General features: G+C 40.1%; 1 protein-coding gene and 1 long non-coding RNA gene across 13 annotated transcripts in view; one reads left to right on the top strand and one right to left on the bottom strand.

Moving 5' to 3' along the window:
- LOC140625401 (uncharacterized) overlaps positions 1 to 14,270 on the top strand; it is a 141,118-nt gene extending 126,848 nt beyond the window's left edge. For 4 of the 7 annotated variants that reach the window (XR_012024737.1, XR_012024736.1, XR_012024730.1 and 1 more), the window contains 2 exons: positions 9,842 to 9,944; positions 12,257 to 14,270. This is a non-coding gene — a long non-coding RNA (uncharacterized lncRNA). Of the gene's footprint in view, positions 1 to 2,300; positions 3,331 to 9,841; positions 9,945 to 11,947 lie in introns of those variants that run through there. The other 3 variants (XR_012024735.1, XR_012024732.1, XR_012024734.1) reach the window with 3 other exon arrangements.
- Positions 1 to 21,473, bottom strand: part of PLEKHM3 (pleckstrin homology domain containing M3) — a 178,235-nt gene that overhangs the window by 111,685 nt on the left and 45,077 nt on the right. For all 6 annotated transcript variants that reach the window (XM_072812672.1, XM_072812670.1, XM_072812675.1 and 3 more), the window contains exon 4: positions 965 to 1,110. In XM_072812672.1, coding sequence (XP_072668773.1) covers positions 965 to 1,110 — 146 coding nt within the window. The remainder of the gene's footprint in view (positions 1 to 964; positions 1,111 to 21,473) is intronic.

Here is a 21,473-nt window from a genome sequence, read left to right as displayed (position 1 = left end):
AGCTTCACTGCCACTGCTCAATTCAAACTGCTCTCATGAAGGTCACTCATTACCTCCACATTCCTAAATCCCATGGTCAATTCTCAGGGCTCATCTTACCTGACCTATGTAGCCTCTGTCACAAGTGATCTGAAGACCTGTTCTATGTGTGGCTGGTTGGACACCCTTGGGTCCTTCTCCCTCACTGTGCACTGTTTGCTCCTCTCCTCTCTACCCTCTTAAGGTGAGTGTCCTGGTGCTCAGACTTCCTCTCCTCCTCTGTTGACTTGCACTTTTACAGCTACCAAGTCTGTTATTTGTACTTCTGGGATACCCTGCTTGGCTGTTAGCAGTTACTTTGCAAAGCTGTTAGCATATACCTGTGCTTCTCACTTCCTCCCTTTTTGAAAAGTAAACAACATTCCAGGTGAAGAGTGGCTCAGTGCACTGCTCCTTGGTGTGGACAGCCACCCAGAAATCCTCATAGCTTTTCTCCAGTTTCTAATTCCAGGGGAGATGGACTTGCTGGAAGACTGACGTTCAAATGAGTAGGAGTGCTACTCTAAGAAATATCTTGAATTATATTAAGTCCTCTCCTTCAGAAGTCACCAGTATGCTACTTTCCTGTTGCATTATTTTCCTGTTTTTATCCTCTGAGAGTGTTCTGATTTTGGAGATAAGATCTAATAAAAAATAAGGGAGGCCTCTTTTTCTATCAGAATTCTTTTTTAGCATTCCATAGTTCATTTTCGAGGCCCAGAAGTAAAAACTGCTATAATATCTTTTTAAATGAGGAAATTAATAAGTCATAGTTACACCTTTAAATGTGAGATATTTAAGAACCATTAGATAAGATCTTGTAGCTTTTATGAGACTACCTAGTCAAGTTTGCTTCAAATTCTTAGGTCATTATTTTTATAACCCACACAACAATAGCTGAATACCTACATTGCTATTATGAAGTAAACTGAGGTTCTCTACTTACCTTATATTTTGAAGTATCCCAGTTGTGAACTATGCGTGCTGGGATGAGAAAACTGTCGTCCACATGGCAGTTGCTGCAGTAATACCACCCACTGTAATTGCACACCTTGGCTTTCCCATTGGAAAGGCCTATGGATCGCTGACATCCTGTCCAAGGCAAAAGAGAGTCTATGATTAGTGTTGTACTTTTAACGTCACAGAACAAAGTTATACAACCCTCAAACAAAAGTCCACAGCAGGGGGGGAAAAAAAACTTGTGAGAATACATGTAGAGATGTGTCCTCTTCTTCCTAGCCTGATAGCCTCCACGCCCCCACCTCCTAAGGCACCTAGCTGGTCCCGTTTCTGGTCTCCTTACGTCTTCTGCAGACAGATGTCAGAGATCAGCCTTTCTACAACCCCACTATTAGCACCTCACTTCTCCTCATAAATTCTGTTTCTACCACCAGACATTTTGCTGGGGGCTTCTCATCAAGGATCTTATTCACCAGGCACAACATTTCTGTGAGATGATGTCAGCTAAGTTAAGAATTTTGTCTGAGGTCACCCACCCAGTAAGAGGTGGAGTTTGGATTTGGCTCTTAGCTTGTCACTTGTCTGAGTTTAAAATGATTCTAAAAACTGATATGTGGCTTTCCTTCACTTGCATAGTCAATGAAAGAAATCTGTCCTTCGATTGGCCCCTGTATCACCTTTCCAACTACCTACTCCTACTACTCTCCAATGGGAATATAACTTCTTTATTGCAATCAGAGAACTCTCCTCACTATTCCTCAAATAAACAGTGTGCTCATTCCATCCTCCACATGCTGGCACATAATTACTTCTCCTTACACAACACCCTCTTCTCTGATTTCCACTTTGCCAAATCCTGCCCATTACTCAAGACCAGTGGCTGCTTGCAAGTCCTTGCTAAGGCCCTTTTTATGTTCAAGGAAATCCATGATTCTGTGAGTACTGTCCTGAGACTCTCAGGGGGAATGGTAATAATCTTGGCCCTGTCACAAAGAAGTCATTCTTTTTCTTTAGGTAGGAGGAACTACCTTTTCTTGGTGAGTATAGAAATTCTATCACAGTCCAAAGGACAAAATCCTGGCAGCCCAGAACAGGTGATCATGATTATACAAACAGCAACATTATCCTGGTATTTCTGATCTACTGCTTTCATTTCAGAAACCCTTCCATGTGGCCCATTTCATGGCTGGATTAAGAACTGTACTGATCAAAGAAATCTCACATTAAGCCTATTTCATGATAAGGGTACAAAATGATTTACTCTTAATCCTCCTCCTCCTCTTCATCACCACCATCACTAATGCACCTCATTTCCATTAAAGGGGCTCCAGTTTATTTAACAAACTGCTAAGCGAAGAAGAAACTGATTCACATGAACTACATGAATGAAAATATCACAAAACTCAAAGGACTTTCATTTTCAGCACAAATAAAATGTTATCAGTAATCAAACAATTTCACAGTGCATTCTCCAGGAAGAGAATTAGATCCTATTGTTTTTAAAGACAAGAGGTACTGAAAGACAGTAAGTAAAATATCAGTATTATGCTTCAGAAGCTTCATAGTGTTCCTTCCTGGAAAGGTTATTTCTTTACTACTGAGTAGCAGCAAAATCAGGACAAGCTCCTGTTTTTCAGAAAGGCTGAGCAATGGGATATGTGCAATAGATAAAGAAGAACGGAATACGCATGTTGCTGCTATTGCACAGAGGAGAGGCCATCACAATGACTACGCTATGAGCACTGGAATGCTGTTTGCTGCACTCACTGGCTGCGTTATTGCTCATCTGGCACTTAGCACATGCTTCCTGAAACTACTATGCCTTTTTATGTGCTTGTCCAGCAGGAACCATTCTATAAACTCCTCAGATCTGTTTTTTACCCTTAGTACGTAACACAGAGCTTAACATACAGCAGACTATTAATAACTGTGTAGAAAGGATGACAAACTGAATATTATTTGACACACATACACCTGCATAAAGAGATTTTAATTTCTCGTAAGGATTCTAGAACTGATCCTCCTAACCTGGTCACTTTTTAAACAGCATACTTTTGTTAATAACCTCTTGAAAAATATGCTGCTCATTCTAGGAATTACACATTACTCATGTGTTCATATATGGACTATGGAAGAGAATTCAGTGGAACTTGACGTATCCTAGAGACTGGGATATTGCTGTTTCCCAAAATTTGCTGATGGTCAAATTGACTTAACACTGAAATGACAATGAATAAAACTCAGTCGTTCCTTAATGATTTAGAAAATGATCATGGTCTTTTAGGAATTCCAGAGTTTATTTTTTATTTTTATTTTTTTCACCTCACTGAATTCCAGAGTTTAAACCTCTCACCACAAAACACACCATAACTGACCAAAAATAAATTCAGGTCACTTTAGTTTTTTGATTGTTTGAATTTTGGATGTAATTAGCATCAGTAAGCACTTGCTGGATATTTATATATGATTTAGTGGGTATTACTGGGTTTATCAGTCTATAATTTTTAATGACTTTATTATAATTTTTAGATGCAACATACATAAGCAATATTAAAATACATAAATGTGCATTTTAAGAAAGTACTGGTCTTAAAACATGTATATCAAGCAGGCACACAGGTCCAAAGCCTAACATGTTGGGGGTTCAACTATAATGAGCTAAGCATTCTCACCACTGCACTAGTTTCCAGGTTCATCAAAGTAGAGCTGAGAGACGTGGCTAGGTCTCACTCAGGTTTTATGTTAGAAAGAAGCTAACAGCACGTAAACTCCTAGCTCTTGGGTGTCTTTACCTTCATACCATATTTAGAACCATGCTCTCCTACTTTCCATGCTGAAATTACCCCTAGGGATCCAGAAGTAGGTTTGAACCTATCTGCATGCTTAGGACTATTTTGGATACATGGTGTATAGACCAGCACAAGTCTAGAGTTAGAAAGCTCGTTCTTGTGTAGGACACACTGTAAACTTGACCCATCAAACTCTCAAAATAAAGAGGCCAGCCTAAATCAGTGGTTTCCTATATTCAGTGAGGGTCAGAATTTTCTGGAGATGTTTGTGAAAAATACTGTCTCCTCCCCCACCCCAACTCCTATCCACATACCTCGATTCTGCAGATCTGGATTAGGGCTCAGGAACCTACATTTCTGCCCAATCAGCCAACTACCACCTGAGACCCTGGTGGGGAGAAACTGACGATGGCTCCTTGTTTTCTAGGTGACTGCAGAAGTCTCTCCAAGCTCTAAAATTCCAATTCTATTCAAGTGCAGAGGGTGTACAGACCCCTAAGTGAAAAGCTCATAATTTGTCATGTAATTTATGTTCTAGGCTTCCAAAATCAACATTTCAGGTTCTTAGTCAATTTCTAAAAATCTGCTATATAGAAAGAACCTCAGTTCATTTTACCGGTGTTTCTCCCAGAGCATTCACTGTCCCTACTGAGAATCATCTTATTTAGTTTAGAATTAAAAGTTTTATCTCCAAATCCAATGTAGTATTTGATACTGAAAGAACATAGGATATCAAGAAAGATTAGAGGCTAGTGGCCTTATACAGATTCATTTTCCAAAAAGCAACACCTACCCTTTATTTGAAGAAGGAAACACCTATTCTTTCAATTAACTGTAAGATTTCCTTCTTTAATATCATACTAGTGGGCAGCCCGGGTGGCTCAGTGGTTGGGCGTCTGCTTTTCGGCCCAGGGCATGATCCTGGAGTCCCAAGATCGAGTCCCACATCGGGCTCCCTGCATGGAGCCTGCTTCTCCCTCTGCCTGTGTCTCTGCCTCTCTCTGTGTGTCTCTCATGAATAAATAAATAAAATCTTTAAAAATATATATACTTGCAAATCATAGACTAAAAATGTCTGAAATGATTCCCTGTAAAGATACACGATCTGGATTTTACTTTATCATTGTGATGTTCTCAACGGGGCAAAAAAAGGTTTCTTAACTACTACTAGAAAAACACATTTTTTTGGATGGCAAAGCTAGACTCTGACAAGAGACCTTAAGGGGAGGAAAACGGAGCTGAAAGCAGAGACAAAAAATAATTAATTGAAATAACTAATTAGACCTTATTTACATATTATATTTCTTTGCACTTTGAAACAGACTTTTCAATAATGCTTCTAAATTAAGGGGTATTTGTAGTAGGGAACCCTCCACATATTGGATCAAAGCAAATACATTCTTCCCAGTCTCTTTTTGAAACTTTTCAGAGGGCGTTCAATTCATAGGAACAAAAAACTATCTCACAAGAGAACTCACTGGCCTTTTTTTTTTTTTTTTTTTTTTTATTGCTTCCCACCCCACTTCAAATCTTTAATGAACACATGCTCTGAAGAGCTTAGCTTCCCCTCTGGTACTCTTTTGGAAACAAATGTTACCATTTAACTGAAATCCTATTTGCTGCTTGTACAGTCCATTTCCCAAATGGCCTTTCACTAAAGACGACCAAAAGGATCTGTTGCCGGGGGTTGAAGCAGAAATTTTGGCATATTTCTTCAGAAAGGCACAATCTTTCTTCTAACAAGTGCACCTAGTTAGCTCAATTGGCTGCAATATGGTGTTACTGAAGCCAAGATGCTGAGGAGACGCCAACCACCTTCTCGTTACTTCACGACTACCAACTTAGCCCTCCTTCCCCCTGACCAGCAGCTGGAAAATTCGTGGGCATCAGAGGAAAATGACGTGAGCTGCGGGTATATCCAGGTGAATCTCTCTAGGGAAAGAACTCACAATGCTTTCTACGTATGGTCAGCCACACACTATCCCCTTTACCTAATTTGGTAAAATAAACTTGGTATTTTGCATTTGGAAGGTAGAAATGCTCTAAGAAAAAGACAAAGGCAAATAAAAAGAAAGAGAAAAGGACTTAATGAAAGAGATAAGATAAAATTTCATTTTGTTAAAAGAGAAAAACTGGCAAATTTCCTCTCTTACTGTATGCACATAGTGGAGGAAGAGGCGGCCATAGGAAGGGCCAAAGGACTGCCCTTGCCCCACCCTTCCATCCAATGCCCTGGCGTGGGACAATGACCTGTGGTAAGTAAGCACTTTGTAAAATGTGGCTTGAAGGCCCAGACTTAAGCTCTACAGACCAGATTTTCCAAATTGAAGGAAAACAGAAATGGGGATGGGGGTGTTCAGTGACTTACTATCTTATAAAAATCAGCACGAAAAAGGTCATACAGAACTCTGCTTTCCTAGTTTATAGTCTGTAACCATTGACTCACTGAAGACTGAAAATATAGATACGCCTGGCAATCCTGTGCATCTGTCTCTTGCTTCAACAGTGTTTGCATGAAACAGACCTGGGGATCACCCCTTCTTCCAACCTCCACCCACCTCCCAACCTCCTTCCTATCCTAGTTGCAACCTCCAGGACCATCTTTCCTTGGCCAACCTCTGCCTCTGGGACCAGCTGACACTTTTTTGTGTGTGGTTAACTCCTTACTGCCCACCAGCCTTGAGCCCTTAGATTCATCAGAATTATTCCACCAAAGTAAAGGCTGCTGTCTACTGCTGGGTCAACCTACATCTGCAGGCTTTCTACACCTACCTCTCCATGGGCTTCTATTTTTGCCACAACGATGTGACTCTGGAGGGCATGGGGCAGCTCTTTTGCCAGGTGGCCAACGGGAAGCATGAGGGTGCCCAGTGTCTCTTGAAGATGCAAAACCAGAGTAGAGGCTGCAGCCTCTTCCAGGACATGCAAATGCCACTCCTCCCCCAAGATGAGTGGAGGAAAGCCTTGAATGCACGGAAGCTGCCATGGCCCTGGAGAACTGAACCAGGACCTTTTGGATCAGCATGCCCTGGATTCTGCCTGCATAACCCAGAGATGGGAGAGCTAGACCTCCATCTCTGTGACTTCCTGGAGAGCTACTTCCTAGATGAGCAGGTGAAACTCATCAAGAAGATGGTGCCCACCTGACTAATTTATGCAGCCTGGGCTGCATAAATCTCTCATAAAGTCTCACTCTCAAGCAGGACTAGGAGCCTCTGGAGCCCAGTAGACTTGGAGGGGTCCCTCTGTATCAACCAGGTGTCAGGGCATCTGCTCCCTACAGCAGCTAAGCAGTTTTTTAATACCCTGAAGCCTTCTCCTCAGCTGTGGACCAAATGGAAACAAAGTTTTTACAGAAAAAAAAATATAAGAAAATAGCCTGTCTACACTGGATAAATGCTATAATATTTGTTTAATCTTCATGGAATGTTCTTATTAAGATTATAAATCCTATGAAATAAATTAATAAATACCAAGTAGATTCCAACTCAAGTTGAGAAATGTCAAGATTCATTTGTCTTTCAGGTAAACAATGATTGAGAGACTAAAGTCAATATTTAGTCAAAATTTATCTTGAAAGGCAATAAATCTTGATTTTTGCCAAGGCAAGTAAGTAAATACGTGCACTGTTCTAGAGATTCCGACTGCTTTTCTACTAAATAGTTACATGAGTTAAAAATATCTGTGACACAGATTTTCACTTCCAAAGACATAGTTTGGATGATGTTTATGATAAGATGCTTCATTAGTATAAGTATTATGGTAATGTAAGGTCAGAGAAGGTTAACAATGAAATGTTATTCTTTCAACATCTAGTATATATAAATCAGTCTAAACTTAGTATTTTTTCCACACTTGTTCTCTTAATAGTCTATGACTAGATTATCTCATTAACTTCTGTGCCTGACTGCTCTTTACCCAAAGACTTTCAAGAAAATAGTAAGCAATTTTAAATGGAAATAGTTAAATAGATAAATGGATAAACAAATACTTACACTGTGCTTACTTTATGCCAGGCAGGCTTACTTTATGTATAAGTGTTTTACATACACACATATTTCTTTAATCCTTACCAATTCTGATAAGGTAGGTATTATCCCCATTTTACACATGAAGAAACTCTGGCAGAGGTGATAAAGTAATTCTGTCCATGGTTGAACAATTAGGAAAGATGGCAGAGCTTAAGAGAAGTGGCTGATGTGGCACTTGATGAGAAACACTAATATATATATATATATATATATATATATATATATATATATATATATGTGTGTGTGTGTGTGTGTGTATATATATAAATTTCCATGTAACTATTTCCTTGTGGAAAGTATTTAAAAAATGGTCTCTTTGTGTATGGCAATACGAGAAGCACAGAAAATATAAATCAATTATACAAAAGAGTATAATTCACTTTGTCAATGAGTGTTAGCCTAGGACCTCCCGTCAGTGAATCAGCCTAGGATCTCACAGTATCAGCAACACCCTGAATATGAAGGATGAGAGAGACAAGAATACAAATCTGGAAGGTGGAAAGCAGAAGACAGCAAGAGATAAGGCAAGGAGGAAGCTCTAACTGTGGAGACTGCGGAAGGCTGTGTAGGGATGGGGCATTTGAAAAAGGAAAGATATTTTTGTAAGAGGATAGCTCAGAAAAATAGGGGCACATTTGGAAAACACTGATTATTCTAGATATCTGAAGCGCCCTGTAACAAGAGGGGTGTTAGGAAAAAAGAACCTGGAACCATAAACTAAAGCTAGAACGTAAGAATCCTGAATGCTTAGGGGGAAGAATCCTTACTAACCAATAAGACATTACTAAGACATGGGAACAGCTAGAGTTGTTTGAAGCAGAACAGCAGTCTAAGCTTTGGAAAGATTAATTGGCAAGGGAAAAAAAAACAGAAGGGGGGGGGAACCAGTCGATAAGTTATTGTACCAGCCTGGGCTTAAGGAGGCAGTGAGCTTGGGATCAGGAAGGGGAGAGACAAGGAGATACTACAGAGATGAACTGTAAACATTTTGGTGACTGACTAATGTGGAAAGGATTGAGATTGTCAAAGATGCCCATGATGTATGAGAAGTCTATCAGTCAGAAAAGGTAGGTGGTTTCAGGGAGAAAACACTGTTTGGAGCATTAAGTCTAAAAGACAGAATTCAAAAAATTTGAGCTACCAGACCTTCTGATTCCTAAAGCTCAGCTGGCTGAGCTAATTCCCCTTTACTGTACAAATCAATTTGAATTTGATTTTCTGTTATGTGACTGAGAGGATCTGATTGATGTATTTGACACTAAATAAAGGCTGATTGAGGGTTCTCTTTCTATAACCTAATATCTTTACCTAGAGCTACCCATTAAGATGCCAGGGTCTCATTCTAAACCATTAGGTAGTACAAAATCATCAACATGCATCTCCGTAGAAGACAATTATTACTTTTTTTTTTTAAAGATTTTATTTATTTATTCACAAGAGACACAGAGAGGAAGAGACATAGGCAGAGGGAGAAGCAGGCTCCATGCAGGGAGCCCGATGTGGGGTTCGATCCCGGGTCTCCAGGATCACGCCCTGAGCGAAAGGCAGACGCTCAACCGCTGAGCCACTCAGGCATCCCCAATTATTACTTTATATAGAAGTGTGTAAAGAAATGAGTATAAGCCAAGTGAGGAAGAGATAACATAGCCGTTAGGCCTTATTTCTAGACAGCACAGTGGTTCTCAATCTTTGTCCCAAAAGGGGGCATTTCCTATATCTGGAGACATTTTTGGTTGTCATAAAAGGGTGAGTAGGGTAGCTACTATCACCTAGTGGATAGAGGCCAGGGACGTTGTTAAACGTGTCACAGCACAGGACAGCCCCCCACAATATAGAATTATCTGGCCCCAAATGTCAGAAGTGCCACTGTTGAGAAACCCTGTGACAGTATAAAGATAAGAAGGGAAAATAAGAGGTCTGAGTATAGACGTTACTTAATCACTTTTCTCTGCGAGTGACAGACACTCGGTCTATCATGGGAAGGAGGAAAGCCCTCTCCCCAGCTCTACTTTCTGAACTAAAAGAAATGATTCATGCCCCTAGGTTAATTTAGAGGCACCATCAAAGAGAGGTCTTATCCACACTGTGCCATCATCTCCTGGACTACCTGCCAGTAACATCAGCTCTTCATGAAGTAATCCTTCTGGTGAGACACTTTCGACCAATAACTCATTTGGAAAACTGCAGAAATGGAAAGGGCTGAGCTAACCTGGTTATTTTAGATGTGAAAGTGGCCAGTGGTGGGAATATTGTCCCTCTGTGACAGTCTGCCTCCTGCTCCCAGTTGTCTCTTAAACATGGGAGTACCAGGGTTTCCCATATTGTACCCCTGCAGCCCCAGACAGGAAAGGGAAGTCAGCCTCACCATCCTCGTAGCAAGGCAAATTCTGGGCTGGGCCACTTGGAACTTAAACATGGAAAGCTTTGGGGGAACTTGTCTTATTAAATCAACTTTCTTACTAGAAGGTTCCTCTGAACCAGTGCTGAGCCATATAAGAGCCTAAGACAAAAGGAAAATTCAGTCATACTGATCCTATCTCTAAAATTTTATATTTTGTTCATCATGGATTTTTTTGGCATTAATTTTTACTTTTGAATAATATTAAAAATATTATTTATCTCAATTACTGAGGGGTTTGGAGTGGGGGGTGGGGCATGCTCTAAGTTGTGTGCCCAAAGCAGTTCACTCAGTCCCCCACCCTAGTCCCAGCCCTATACTGAACCTTTTCCTCAGAGTCGGCTATGTACCCCAATAGTGCTCGTTCCACAATGATTCTCCACGATCTTTAATATTGTATTAAACCACCACTAACTGTTTTTGTGAGACACCACTTTATTAAAAAGTGAGGAAAAGCTGAGTGAGGAAGAGAAGATAGAGTTGGCAGGCCTTGTCTCTTTTTTTTTCTTTTTTCTTTCTTTTTTTTTTTTTTTTGCAGGCCTTGTTTCTTTTTTTTTTAATTTTTTTTTTTAATTTTTATTTACTTATGATAGTCACACACAGAGAGAGAGAGAGGCAGAGACACAGGCAGAGGGAGAAGCAGGCTCCATGCACCAGGAGCCCGACGTGGGATTCGATCCAGGGTCTCCCGGATCGCGCCCTGGGCCAAAGGCAGGCGCCAAACCGCTGCGCCACCCAGGGATCCCAGCAGGCCTTGTTTCTTGACAGCACAGTGGCTACACCTCTATGTTGATGGCTTTGAACGGTCAATAACCTCTTACTGGCTTAGAACCTCATATTATCTTTTTGGTTTCCCTGAGAAGCAAGCTGTCTTTCTTTACTCTTTTTCTGGAATCTATGTTTCCTTTCACCTTGTCTTAGAAGTCTCTGTGTAGGGGCGCTGGGGTGGCTCAGCAGTTGAGCATCTGCCTTTGGCTCAGGTCGTGACCCTGGGGTCCTGGGATCAAGTCCTACATCGGGCTCCCTGCAGGGAGCCTGCTTCTCCCTCTGTGTCCCTGCCTCTCTCTCTGTGTCCCTCATGAATAAATAAATAAAATCTTAAAAAAAAAAAAGTCTCTATGTACATCAGCCTCATTTTGCCTGTCGCGTCTGTGACAAACACTGTCCCACCAAGGTCGCCTCGGACTTCTCTTTCACATCACTCCCCATTCTGAATGTCTGCTTCTCTTTCCTTATATTTTTTGTGAGTCTCATCTCTTTGAACTTTACAGTATATTTACAATGCAACCTTTCCTCTTCTTAGCTAAAACCCCTGAAAAAAAAAAAACCTGACAGCATCTCTCAGAGTAATTTCTACTCGAGCTATTTTAGTAATGACAACAATTTGATAAAATTAAAGTCATGAGAGTGGATCCAAGTAGTACTAGGAACAGTCTCAAAGTGAAAGAGATCACTTTCATCAGCTTCCCTTAAACCCATGCTTGAATTTCTTCATTTTCACCCCAAACCAGATTCTTTATGTTCTAGAGGATTTAGGGACTACCTCAGTGTATGCTCTTCCTTGACCCTTTTCCCTATGCCTTTTCTGGTCTTCTTACCAAGCTTTTCTGTCTCTCTAAAAGCACAGATTTGTGACCACCTCCAAAGCTAACCTTTTAACATATGTTTAGTATTTAAAAACAGGCTCCTTATATTGGGATTTTTTTTTTAATTTTTTTTTTTTTTTTTTTTTTTTTTTTTTTTTATGATAGGCAGACAGTGAGAGAGAGAGAGGCAGAGACACAGGCAGAGGGAGAAGCAGGCTCCATGCACCGGGAGCCCGACGTGGGACTCAATCCCGGGTCTCCAGGATCGCGCCCTGGGCCAAAGACAGGCGCCAAACCGCTGCGCCACCCAGGGATCCCCTTTATATTGGGATATTTAGAGTTAGAGGGCAAGACACACACAAAAAAATATCTACAAGCGGGAAACTCCTATTCCCTGGTCCTCATGTTGCCATTTGAAAGGAATTTCCTAGAGTTGTATTCCCAGCATATCTTCCCATGGTTTCGTTGTCACAGATGGAGACATGAGGCATCTGACTACTGAATTTAGAAGAACCCTGGCATGTGCAGGCTGGCCTGCAGGAAGCAGGTTTTTTTGTGTGCTACGGCAAGAAGGCATGGCTTTTGGGACTTCAGCTGTGACCATGTGAATAAGTCTCCCTAATTTAGGGGTCCATTATATAATAAGTGTGATTGGTAAGTCATACATGCAATACTTTGATCTCCACCTTCCTGACCCCTGGAAGTAGAATGAAGAGGAATGATACATTAACCCTGTAAGGCCTCTATAAGGATCATGGCTCAGACATCACATGTACCAATGGGAGTGGGAAGGAAGAAGGAAGGCAATCAGGTAACCCAAGCATGCATGGCAGTGGGTGATGGGTCACTGAGATGGGGATTGTACAGGAAAGCTGGGCTCAGAGGCTTACAAGGAGACCCTCTGCATTACCAGGCACCTTTCATTAAGTTAAAATTCTTCACCTTAACAATGGATGAATAACACTATTTTCCTAAAGGTTTCCCATCCATTATTAGGCCACAATAAGGCTTCCACTCATCCAAGAACCTCTCCCATATTTTCTGGGGGAAAAAATGTAGTGATGTACAATATTACTGAATTAAAATTTGGCACTTTTGGTTCAGGTGATCTTTTGTAACATTTGAATTGCACATAGTCAAGGCAGTTCAATCTTCCCTCAAATTAGAGTGTTGAAGATGCTGACCTGCAAGACTAAATAAAAAGACTGGCCTGAGGGTATATAATAAATCAGTGGCAGGCTATAAACAGAAGACCAAGCTCTTCTCCTAATGTATTACTTATCCACCGAGTCTGGATGCTTCCTAGCCACCAAATCATGGGAATCTATTATTTTGTCTAGTCTCTAAAAGCTTGGGGGTTACAAATATCTTTATTGATAAAGATGCAGAAAGAAACCAAGAATTTCAAACTAAGTCTATCCTCTATGTCAGAGATACAGATTTGGTGATTTGACAAGGAAATTATTTTCAGTAAAGCTCTGGAAAGCTTTCAGCCCCACATGATTTACTTACTTCACTGAAAAAATTAGCAAGATACAACCCCTGGCAGAGATACATACCTGGTCAGAATGTGATTTTCAGCATGGTGACTATTCTATTATACACCTGAAAGTTTCTAAGAGAGTAGATCTTAAAAAGTCTCACCACACACACCCACAAAAGGTAACCATGTGAGGTGATGGATGTGTTAACTAAACTTATAGTAATCATTTTACAATCTATATGTATATCAAATCACCACACTGTACAACTTAAATTTACACAATGTTATATGCCAATTCTATCTCAAAAAAGCTGGGGGGTGGGTGGAATGAGTAAGTTCTGAGGATCTAATGTACAGCATAGTGACTATAGTTAAGAATACTACATTGTATATTTGATAGTTAATAAGAGAGTAAATCTTAAATGTTCTCACAACAAAAAAATATTAATTATGTGAGATGATGGATGTCTTTACAAACCTTAATTGTGGCAACCATTTCATTATATATATATATAAAATCATCACAATGTAGATATAAACTAACACATTGTTATTTGTCAGTTATTATCTCAATAAAGCTGGGAAATAATAAAAGAATGTGATTTTCAATCTGTTGGAAATTCACACAAGCCTGCATGTCTTTAGTTTTGGAATCCTAGTTCCCTTCTAGAAGTGGTATCTAACATATGCTAAATTAGCTAAAGCTAATAAGTGAAATTTTGCTGGTAACCTTTAAAATATCTACTTAAAAAGAAACTCTCTATTTTAAGCCAAGATTTGAGAGTATATCTGGGTTAGAGAGTGGGATCACTGGGATCCCTGGGTGGCGCAGCGGTTTAGCGCCTGCCTTTGGCCCAGGGCGCGATCCTGGAGACCCGGGATCGAATCCCACGTCGGGCTCCCGGTGCATGGAGCCTGCTTTTCCCTCTGCCTGTGTCTCTGCCTCTCTCTCTCTCTCTCTGTGACTATCATAAATAAATAAAAATTAAAAAAAAAAAAAAAAAAGAGAGTGGGATCACAAAGTCACTGGATGTACACATCATCCTACAACCCTGGGAGGGCTTTAGCCAGGCTGGGCAAACCAGAGCCAGCCAGTTTCCTGGCTGTTTCTGAAGCTGCTTAGTTCCAGGAAGACCCTGGAAGATACCACCAAAATCTTCCCTCCTGAGTGAATGCAGTGCTGGAAGGCACCCACTATTAGCAGACTGGAAATGAGAGAACAAGGTAAACAGGCCAAGGCCTCCTCCTTCTCCGAGGGGTAGCCACATATATCACTTATCCTCTTTTCATCCAGATTCCATTTTTTGCTGTGCACTGTTGTATAATAAAGAATTGTTTCATCTTTGTCCCTCATTTTAGCAGGGAGTTCTTAAAACCCTTGGAACTTCCTGAGTGATACAAGGGTCTTTATTATTCCTGAGCCTCTTGGACCATAACTGACTTTGTGCTAATGAGGTGACTCATGGTGGGCCACTATACAGCTTGAGATAGACAGACACCAGGAGGACCAACCCCTGATTGGAGGATTTGGATCCTGGCCTCTGGGGAAGGAATGGGAGGGGCTGGAGAATGAGTTCAATCACAAGGTCAATGATTCAATCAAGCATGCCTATATAATGAAACCCCAATAAAAACTCTGGACACTGAAACTCTGTTGGACTCCCGGGTTGATGAATACATTGATGTGTGGGAAGGGTGACATGCCCTGATTCCATGGGCAGAGAACACAGAAGCTCTGTATTTGGAACCCTCCCAGACCTTGCCTTCTGAGTCTCTTCATTTGGTTGTTCCTGACTTATATCCTTTCTAATAAAATAGAATTATAAGTATAGTGCTTTCTGGACTTGTAAGTTGTTCCAGCAAATTATTAACCTGAGAGGGTTGTGGGAACCCCCAAATTTGTAGCTAGTTAGTCGGAGTGCGAGTGGCCTGGGGATGCCCTGAACTTGTGGCGGGGATCTGTAGTTGGAGCAGTCCTGTGAAGGATCAAGTCCTTAATTCGGGGGGTTTGTGTTAACTGTGGGTAGTTAGTACCAGAACTGAAATCGCAGTACACCAGCTGGGATTGAAATAACATGTGCATATATGAGGAAACTCTGATGGTACAGTGCCTGGAGTAGGAGTCTGCACCATTTGTTTGAGGAATGCTAGTCATGCAAAGAGGTCAATTAAGTTGGAAATGTTGCATATTTATACTTCATAGTCAGTATAATAAAGGCTCTAAAAGGTTACATAGTAAAGAAAAAATGTTTTAAGTTTTATTTTTTTAACTAATCTCTACACTCAACGTTGGGCTCCAACTCATGACCCCAAGATCAACAGTCACATGACTGCCTGAGCCAGCCAGGCACCCCACATAGTCAAAATTTTTTTAAAAAGTCCCTGGAAACCTTCAAGATCATAACTGGCTTTCCGGGATCCCTGGGTGGCGCAGCGGTTTAGCTCCTGCCTCTGGCCCAGGGCGTAATCCTGGACACCCAGGATTGAGTCCCACTTCAGGCTCCCGTTGCGTGGAGCCTGCTTCTCCCTCTGCCTATGTCTCTGCCTCTCTCTCTCTCTCTCCTATCATAAATAAATAAAAAATTAAAAAAAAAAAAGATCATAACTGGCTTTCCAAAAGGATAGGTTTTGGATCCATCATTTTCTAGTATTATTAAACAACCTAAATAACTAAGTAGAGAACATGTTAATTATATCTGCAGATGACTCCAACCTAATATTTCTAGAAAAGACAGTAGAGTAGGGAGGAAGGACTCAAAACAGAGGATGACTAAAACTATTAAGTACATATCTACTGTGTACCAGATGCAGAGCTAGGGAGACAGCAATAAACAAGAAAACACAGGTCACTATAGCATTTGAAGTCAGGTGGAGGAGGCAGCTATTAAATAAATAATTACACAAATGACACAATATCAATTATGACAAGTGCTAGAGTAAGAGGTACTAAACCAGCATTACAAAGGAGAGAGCTAAATAGGTCCTAAGTCAGTCTGGGGGGTTGGTTGAAGAAGGTGTTCTTGAGAAAGTAATGTTGAAGTAGTGACCTAAAGAAAGAATTGAGGTAGGGCAGATGGTGGGTATATTCCAGGGAGAGGCAACTGCACACGAGAAGGCTCTGAGGGGAGTGGGAAGGAAGTGGAGTATTTGAGGAACAGAGTGAAGTCAGTGTGGCTTGGACTTGGTGTGTGGGAGGAAGTGTCAAGAAGAGCTGAAGGTGAGGAAGTAGGCAGGAGTCAAATCATGTGAGGTCACTTTAAGGATCCTGGTCTTCATGCCAAAATATGTGCCGAAAAGCCACTGAAGGAAGGGTCTGTAAAAAGATCTACTGGGGTCAATCTGTATTGTAATAAGACCACACTCACTTACAGTAAGACAAGGTTGGGAAAGGTTAGAATGGAAGAAGACTGGCTGGAGGTCACTGTAGTTGTTTAGGTGAAAGATGACCTAGCAAAGAAATGAGGGAGTAAAAGCTATCTCAACATTCAAATACTAAATATGCTTATCAGGTTTAAAATAGAAACTAGGCATAACATTAGGATGTATTAAAAAGGAAGCCAGAATGTGAGTAAAGGACTTGAACAAATCTCTTTTCTTCATTTGTATTCACCTTAGGTAGGAACCTTATTAGAACACCATGGTAGTTTCCAGAATGTAAGGAAGACATGGAAACCTGGAGATTATCAGCAGATTGATATCTCAATGGTTAAAATGTTAGACATACGTAGAAGAAACAGTTAAAAGAATGTGCTTACATTACCTAGAGAAAACTGAAGTAAGGCTTGATTCATTCGCTAAGAACATTCTATGAGTTAGGAATTGGTTTCTCAAACTTTGTTATGTATGCAAATCAACTGGAAAGTTTGTTAAAATCTCCAGACCCGGGACATCTGGGTGGCTCAGTAGTTGAGCGTCTGCCTTTGGCTCAAGTCGTGATCCTGGGGTCCTGGGCTCGAGTCTTACATCATGCTCCCCACAGGGAGCCTGCCTCTCCCTCTGCCTATGTCTCTGCCTCTCTCACGAATAAATAAATAAAATCTGAAAAAAAAAAAAAAATCTCCAGACCCAATTCCAGAGATCCTGACTTCAACAGGTCTATGGAAGTGTCCAGCCAGCCATGTCTCCCCTCACCACTCTCCAGATTCTGATGAAAATGGTGCTCTGATCACTCTGAAAAGTGCTGGGGTCCTGCCTTCAAAAAAGTCAGACATATAGGACCATGACAGGAGTCCAGGAGACTGGAGGAGGGTAGGTTCATGCAGGAAAAATGTTCAATTCTACTTGGGGAATTAGAGTAGGGTAGTCAAGGAGGCTTGTAAAGAAGTCTTTAAGAGTATAAAGTATTTTTCACACCCAAAAGTCTTCAACAAAACATAATATAAAACAACCCAGAACTCTCCCTGTCACCCATGACCTCAGGGCTCACTGCTGTGCAGGCCTACTCCATTCGGCATCTGAAATATGGAAAGGAGTTTTATGTTCTTTATTTCTTATTAATGTGATTTAATTAAAACATTTTCCGTGTTAACATATTTCGAGATATAAGAACCTGCATAAGCAATATGTTGTACACTTGAAACTAACATAACATTGTATGTCAATTATACTGCAATTAAAAAACAAAACCTGCATTCAGTCATATTTTCTACTGCAAAATTAACTTTTAGTTTACTCCCACACTTCAATTTCTGGAACTGCATGGTGTCCTTGTTTGTTGAATGATTGGATGAAAATATTATTGCAAGAAATAAATTAACATTACTCTATTACTAGATTTCCTTATCTAGGGATGCATTTGCTCATTTCACTTAAGTACGTTTCTGCTTTTAGACAGTATAATGAATTTTAGAAAACCTCTTACATTTAGAGGAGTCCATGAAAAGCTGTTTTTCAAGGAACTTAGCTAGAAATTAAAAGAATATTGGCCTACCCCTTGGTAGGATATCCCTAGTCTATCCTAAAACCACACTTAGACCAATTTCTGTCTCAATGAGAGGTCAGTAAATAGAAACTATTAACTCAATGCAGGGTCCAATAGTACATTAACACCTACTTTAGAAGTTTAACTGGAAATGAACACATGATGAGAACAATGTTAACCATAAAGGAAGCTACAAAAAGGGACAAGAACTTTCCAGACCAAAGTATAGCAACAAAGACTGGGAGAAATGAACAGCTTTAAAAAAAAAAAAAAAAAAGATAGCACAGCTATGGCCTATGAAGTTCAGGAAGGTCTATCAAAAGATCCATATCTTCTGAAATTCAAAATGATTTTATTCTTCTGAAACATATCAAAGACCAACATGTGACTTCTATGATGAGATACCAGGAATAAATCAAAAAGCAAATTTATATCCTATAAAATCAAACAGCCTACTTATATAAAGTGATCAAATCTCTCTGAATTTTCGAATGTGAAACAGTTCAAAACCCAAACTATATAACTATCTTCTTCCATAGTCATATTACTACTTCAGCATGTATTCAGATTCTTAATGTACATTTATTTTTATCTAAAATCATTTCCTAGACTCAAACATTTAGACTACAAAAAAGAGTAAAAAGCAAATTTATCCACTGATAAACATCAGAGTCAAGGAAAAAGATTCCCATCTCCTATCTTTTTAGTCAAGTGATATTTCTACTGGTTTAAAATACCTTTCCCAAAGGAAGGATTTACTTATTAAATGAAGTTTAAATGGAGGGATCACATTAATCTAATTTTCTCTAATCTTCTATAGACATTCAAAGAACCACAGAATGAGAGATAAAAGGGACCATATAGAGCAAGGCTGTTCCTTCTAAAATATCCCAGACAGATGGAAGTGCTGGAAGGAAATTCAAAGACCTCTGAGTTCAATTATGTGCTATAATTACTCATTTGGCCACCAATTTTCAATTTCTGTGAGGGCAAATAATGGGATTATTCTGTTCACTATGCATCAAGCATAGTGTTTAGAACACAGTAGGGCTTCCACAAACATTTGCAGAAGGACTGAATTAATAAATCTCTTCATCTTGCAGATGAGAAAACTGTAGCTCAGACAAGTGTCTTGCCTTGAGGTCACAATTCCAGTTCTTCCAGTCTCATTGGCCAGGGCTCTTGACACTACTGATTTTCACCTCTGGCCATCAAATCTTAAATAAGGGAAATCCACTTCAATCTGGACATATCTGTTCCCTTGGTCTGGTGGAGCTACCCAGAGTAAGTCTATTTTCTCTTCTTAGTGGCAGCCTTCAAAAATATGGGGACAACACTAGTGTCCTTCCTATTTTGGTTACATGTGCGCGGCATGGTTCACCATCCTATCACGTGTCAAAAGATGTAGTAGTTTGTTCTTTAAGAGCAACAGTTGTAACTGAAGTTTCCAGATGTGATCTGGCGAGGGCAGAACACAGTGAGGACATGTCTTCTTTCTCTGGACCTGTTTTGTGAATGCTTTTGAAGTAAACACAGTGGTATAGATTCTGGTTTCCCATTGCCTCATTTGTATAAACACATGAGCTACTATTAGATCAAGCATCCTGGGCCTTCTATCTTTGCAGCTGATTTTCTAAATATAAGCATGGGACTATTTATCCCTACTAAAGTCACATCTTGTTTAGTCCATTTCTCTAGCTTATGTTTCAGAATCTGGATACTGTCATTTAACATATTTTTGTGCAAGTTGCAAATCTGATAAGTATGCCCATGATATCTTTATCCAGGAGACAAATAATAAAAGGAACTAATTCTGATATGTAATTACTCTGTGCCAAGCACTGTCCCATGCCATTTTACCTCATTTTATTCTCACTACAAATTTATGAGGTGGATTTTATTATTTTCTCACATCTTAGGTTAAAAAAAATGGAGATGCAGAGAGGTCAAGTAAGTACACAGGGTCACACAGTGAATAGCAAATCTGGAAACCCAGTCTGATTCCAGAGTCCTTGATCTTAGCTACTAAGTGATGCTCATTCTCATTATTATCATGTATCTTTACCAACCACCTTCTAGACTGATAGGGATCCACTGGTCAATAATCCTTGTGTAAAGATGCCAATCAATCACAAAATGACAGAACTATAATCTCTGAATACCACACTTCTCTGTCTTGAGGATTTTGCCAAATGCTTTTCTTTTTTCTTTTAATTTTAATTTTTTTTAACAGAAGAAGTCTTGATTTTTTTTACTCATTTTTCTTTTTATTTAGCTTTGTGATTCTGTCCTTGTGCCTTTAACAATTTCTAATTTTCTGCTCCCCAGTAAGGAAAGCATGCTTGATCTTGTCATGAACACATTTAGCACACGTGGAACCACCTCACTGATGTGTTTTGTTTTGTTTTGTTTTTTTAGAAAACCTGGTAAGACCTATAGGTCTCACAGCGTGAAATTCTTTAAGTCAGCCTGGGCACACATCATATACGGAATTTGGTGCTTTCCCAACCTTCTTGGTATGAAGCTAAACGATTCTATTACTGGGGGTTCACAACAGCCTAGTTGTATTAGAGGCTGTATTGGATATGTCGAACTCTGGACCACTCTGAATACCTACAGATGCCGTCCCCAGAAGAGGGGAAAAAAAAAAAAAAAAAACCCAGATAATTTTTCTGAACAGTAAGTGCCATAAGGCATGGACCTGTCTAGTAACCCCTCATTTTCCTTTGTGCATCCTCAACCAGACTACAAAGTCCTGGGAGCCCAGATCATATCTATGCTTCACTTATATCTCCCATAGTACCTACTACACATTAAGCACATAACAGAAATTCAATTTTTATCTTGGATAGATGGGTAGTAAAAGCCAAAGAGATCTCCCTGAGTTTAATTCTATAGGAAATCTCAGGATGAAGTTTGAAATGGAGAAGTGGGAAGAGACACTACTTTAGCTTTCAAATTCTCTACAACAGGGATTCTCTAGCATAAGCAGAGAGGGGATGCCCTGGTCTCCAAGACAGTGACCACAACAGCCTAGCCCCCTATCTCCCAGTCACATTCTCCTGCTCACCCCCTTCAAGTTCCCAAATCCTCTTGGAGGGGGTTCTATAAGTCTTTGAAGAGTACAGCCCACATATTACTCCTATTTTCATATCCCAAGGTGCCTGGCAGAGATGTGTGTGGCACACATGAGGGGTTTAATGAATGCTTGCAGAAATGAACATTTCACCAAAACTCCACTTAAAGATTTTACTATCAACAATCTATCCATGGTCATATTCAAGGCT

Source organism: Canis lupus, chromosome 36 (assembly GCF_048164855.1).
Source record: "Canis lupus baileyi chromosome 36, mCanLup2.hap1, whole genome shotgun sequence".
In the NCBI taxonomy this organism is placed as follows: Eukaryota; Metazoa; Chordata; class Mammalia; order Carnivora; family Canidae; genus Canis; species Canis lupus.
This window is presented reverse-complemented; position numbering and strand designations above follow the sequence as displayed.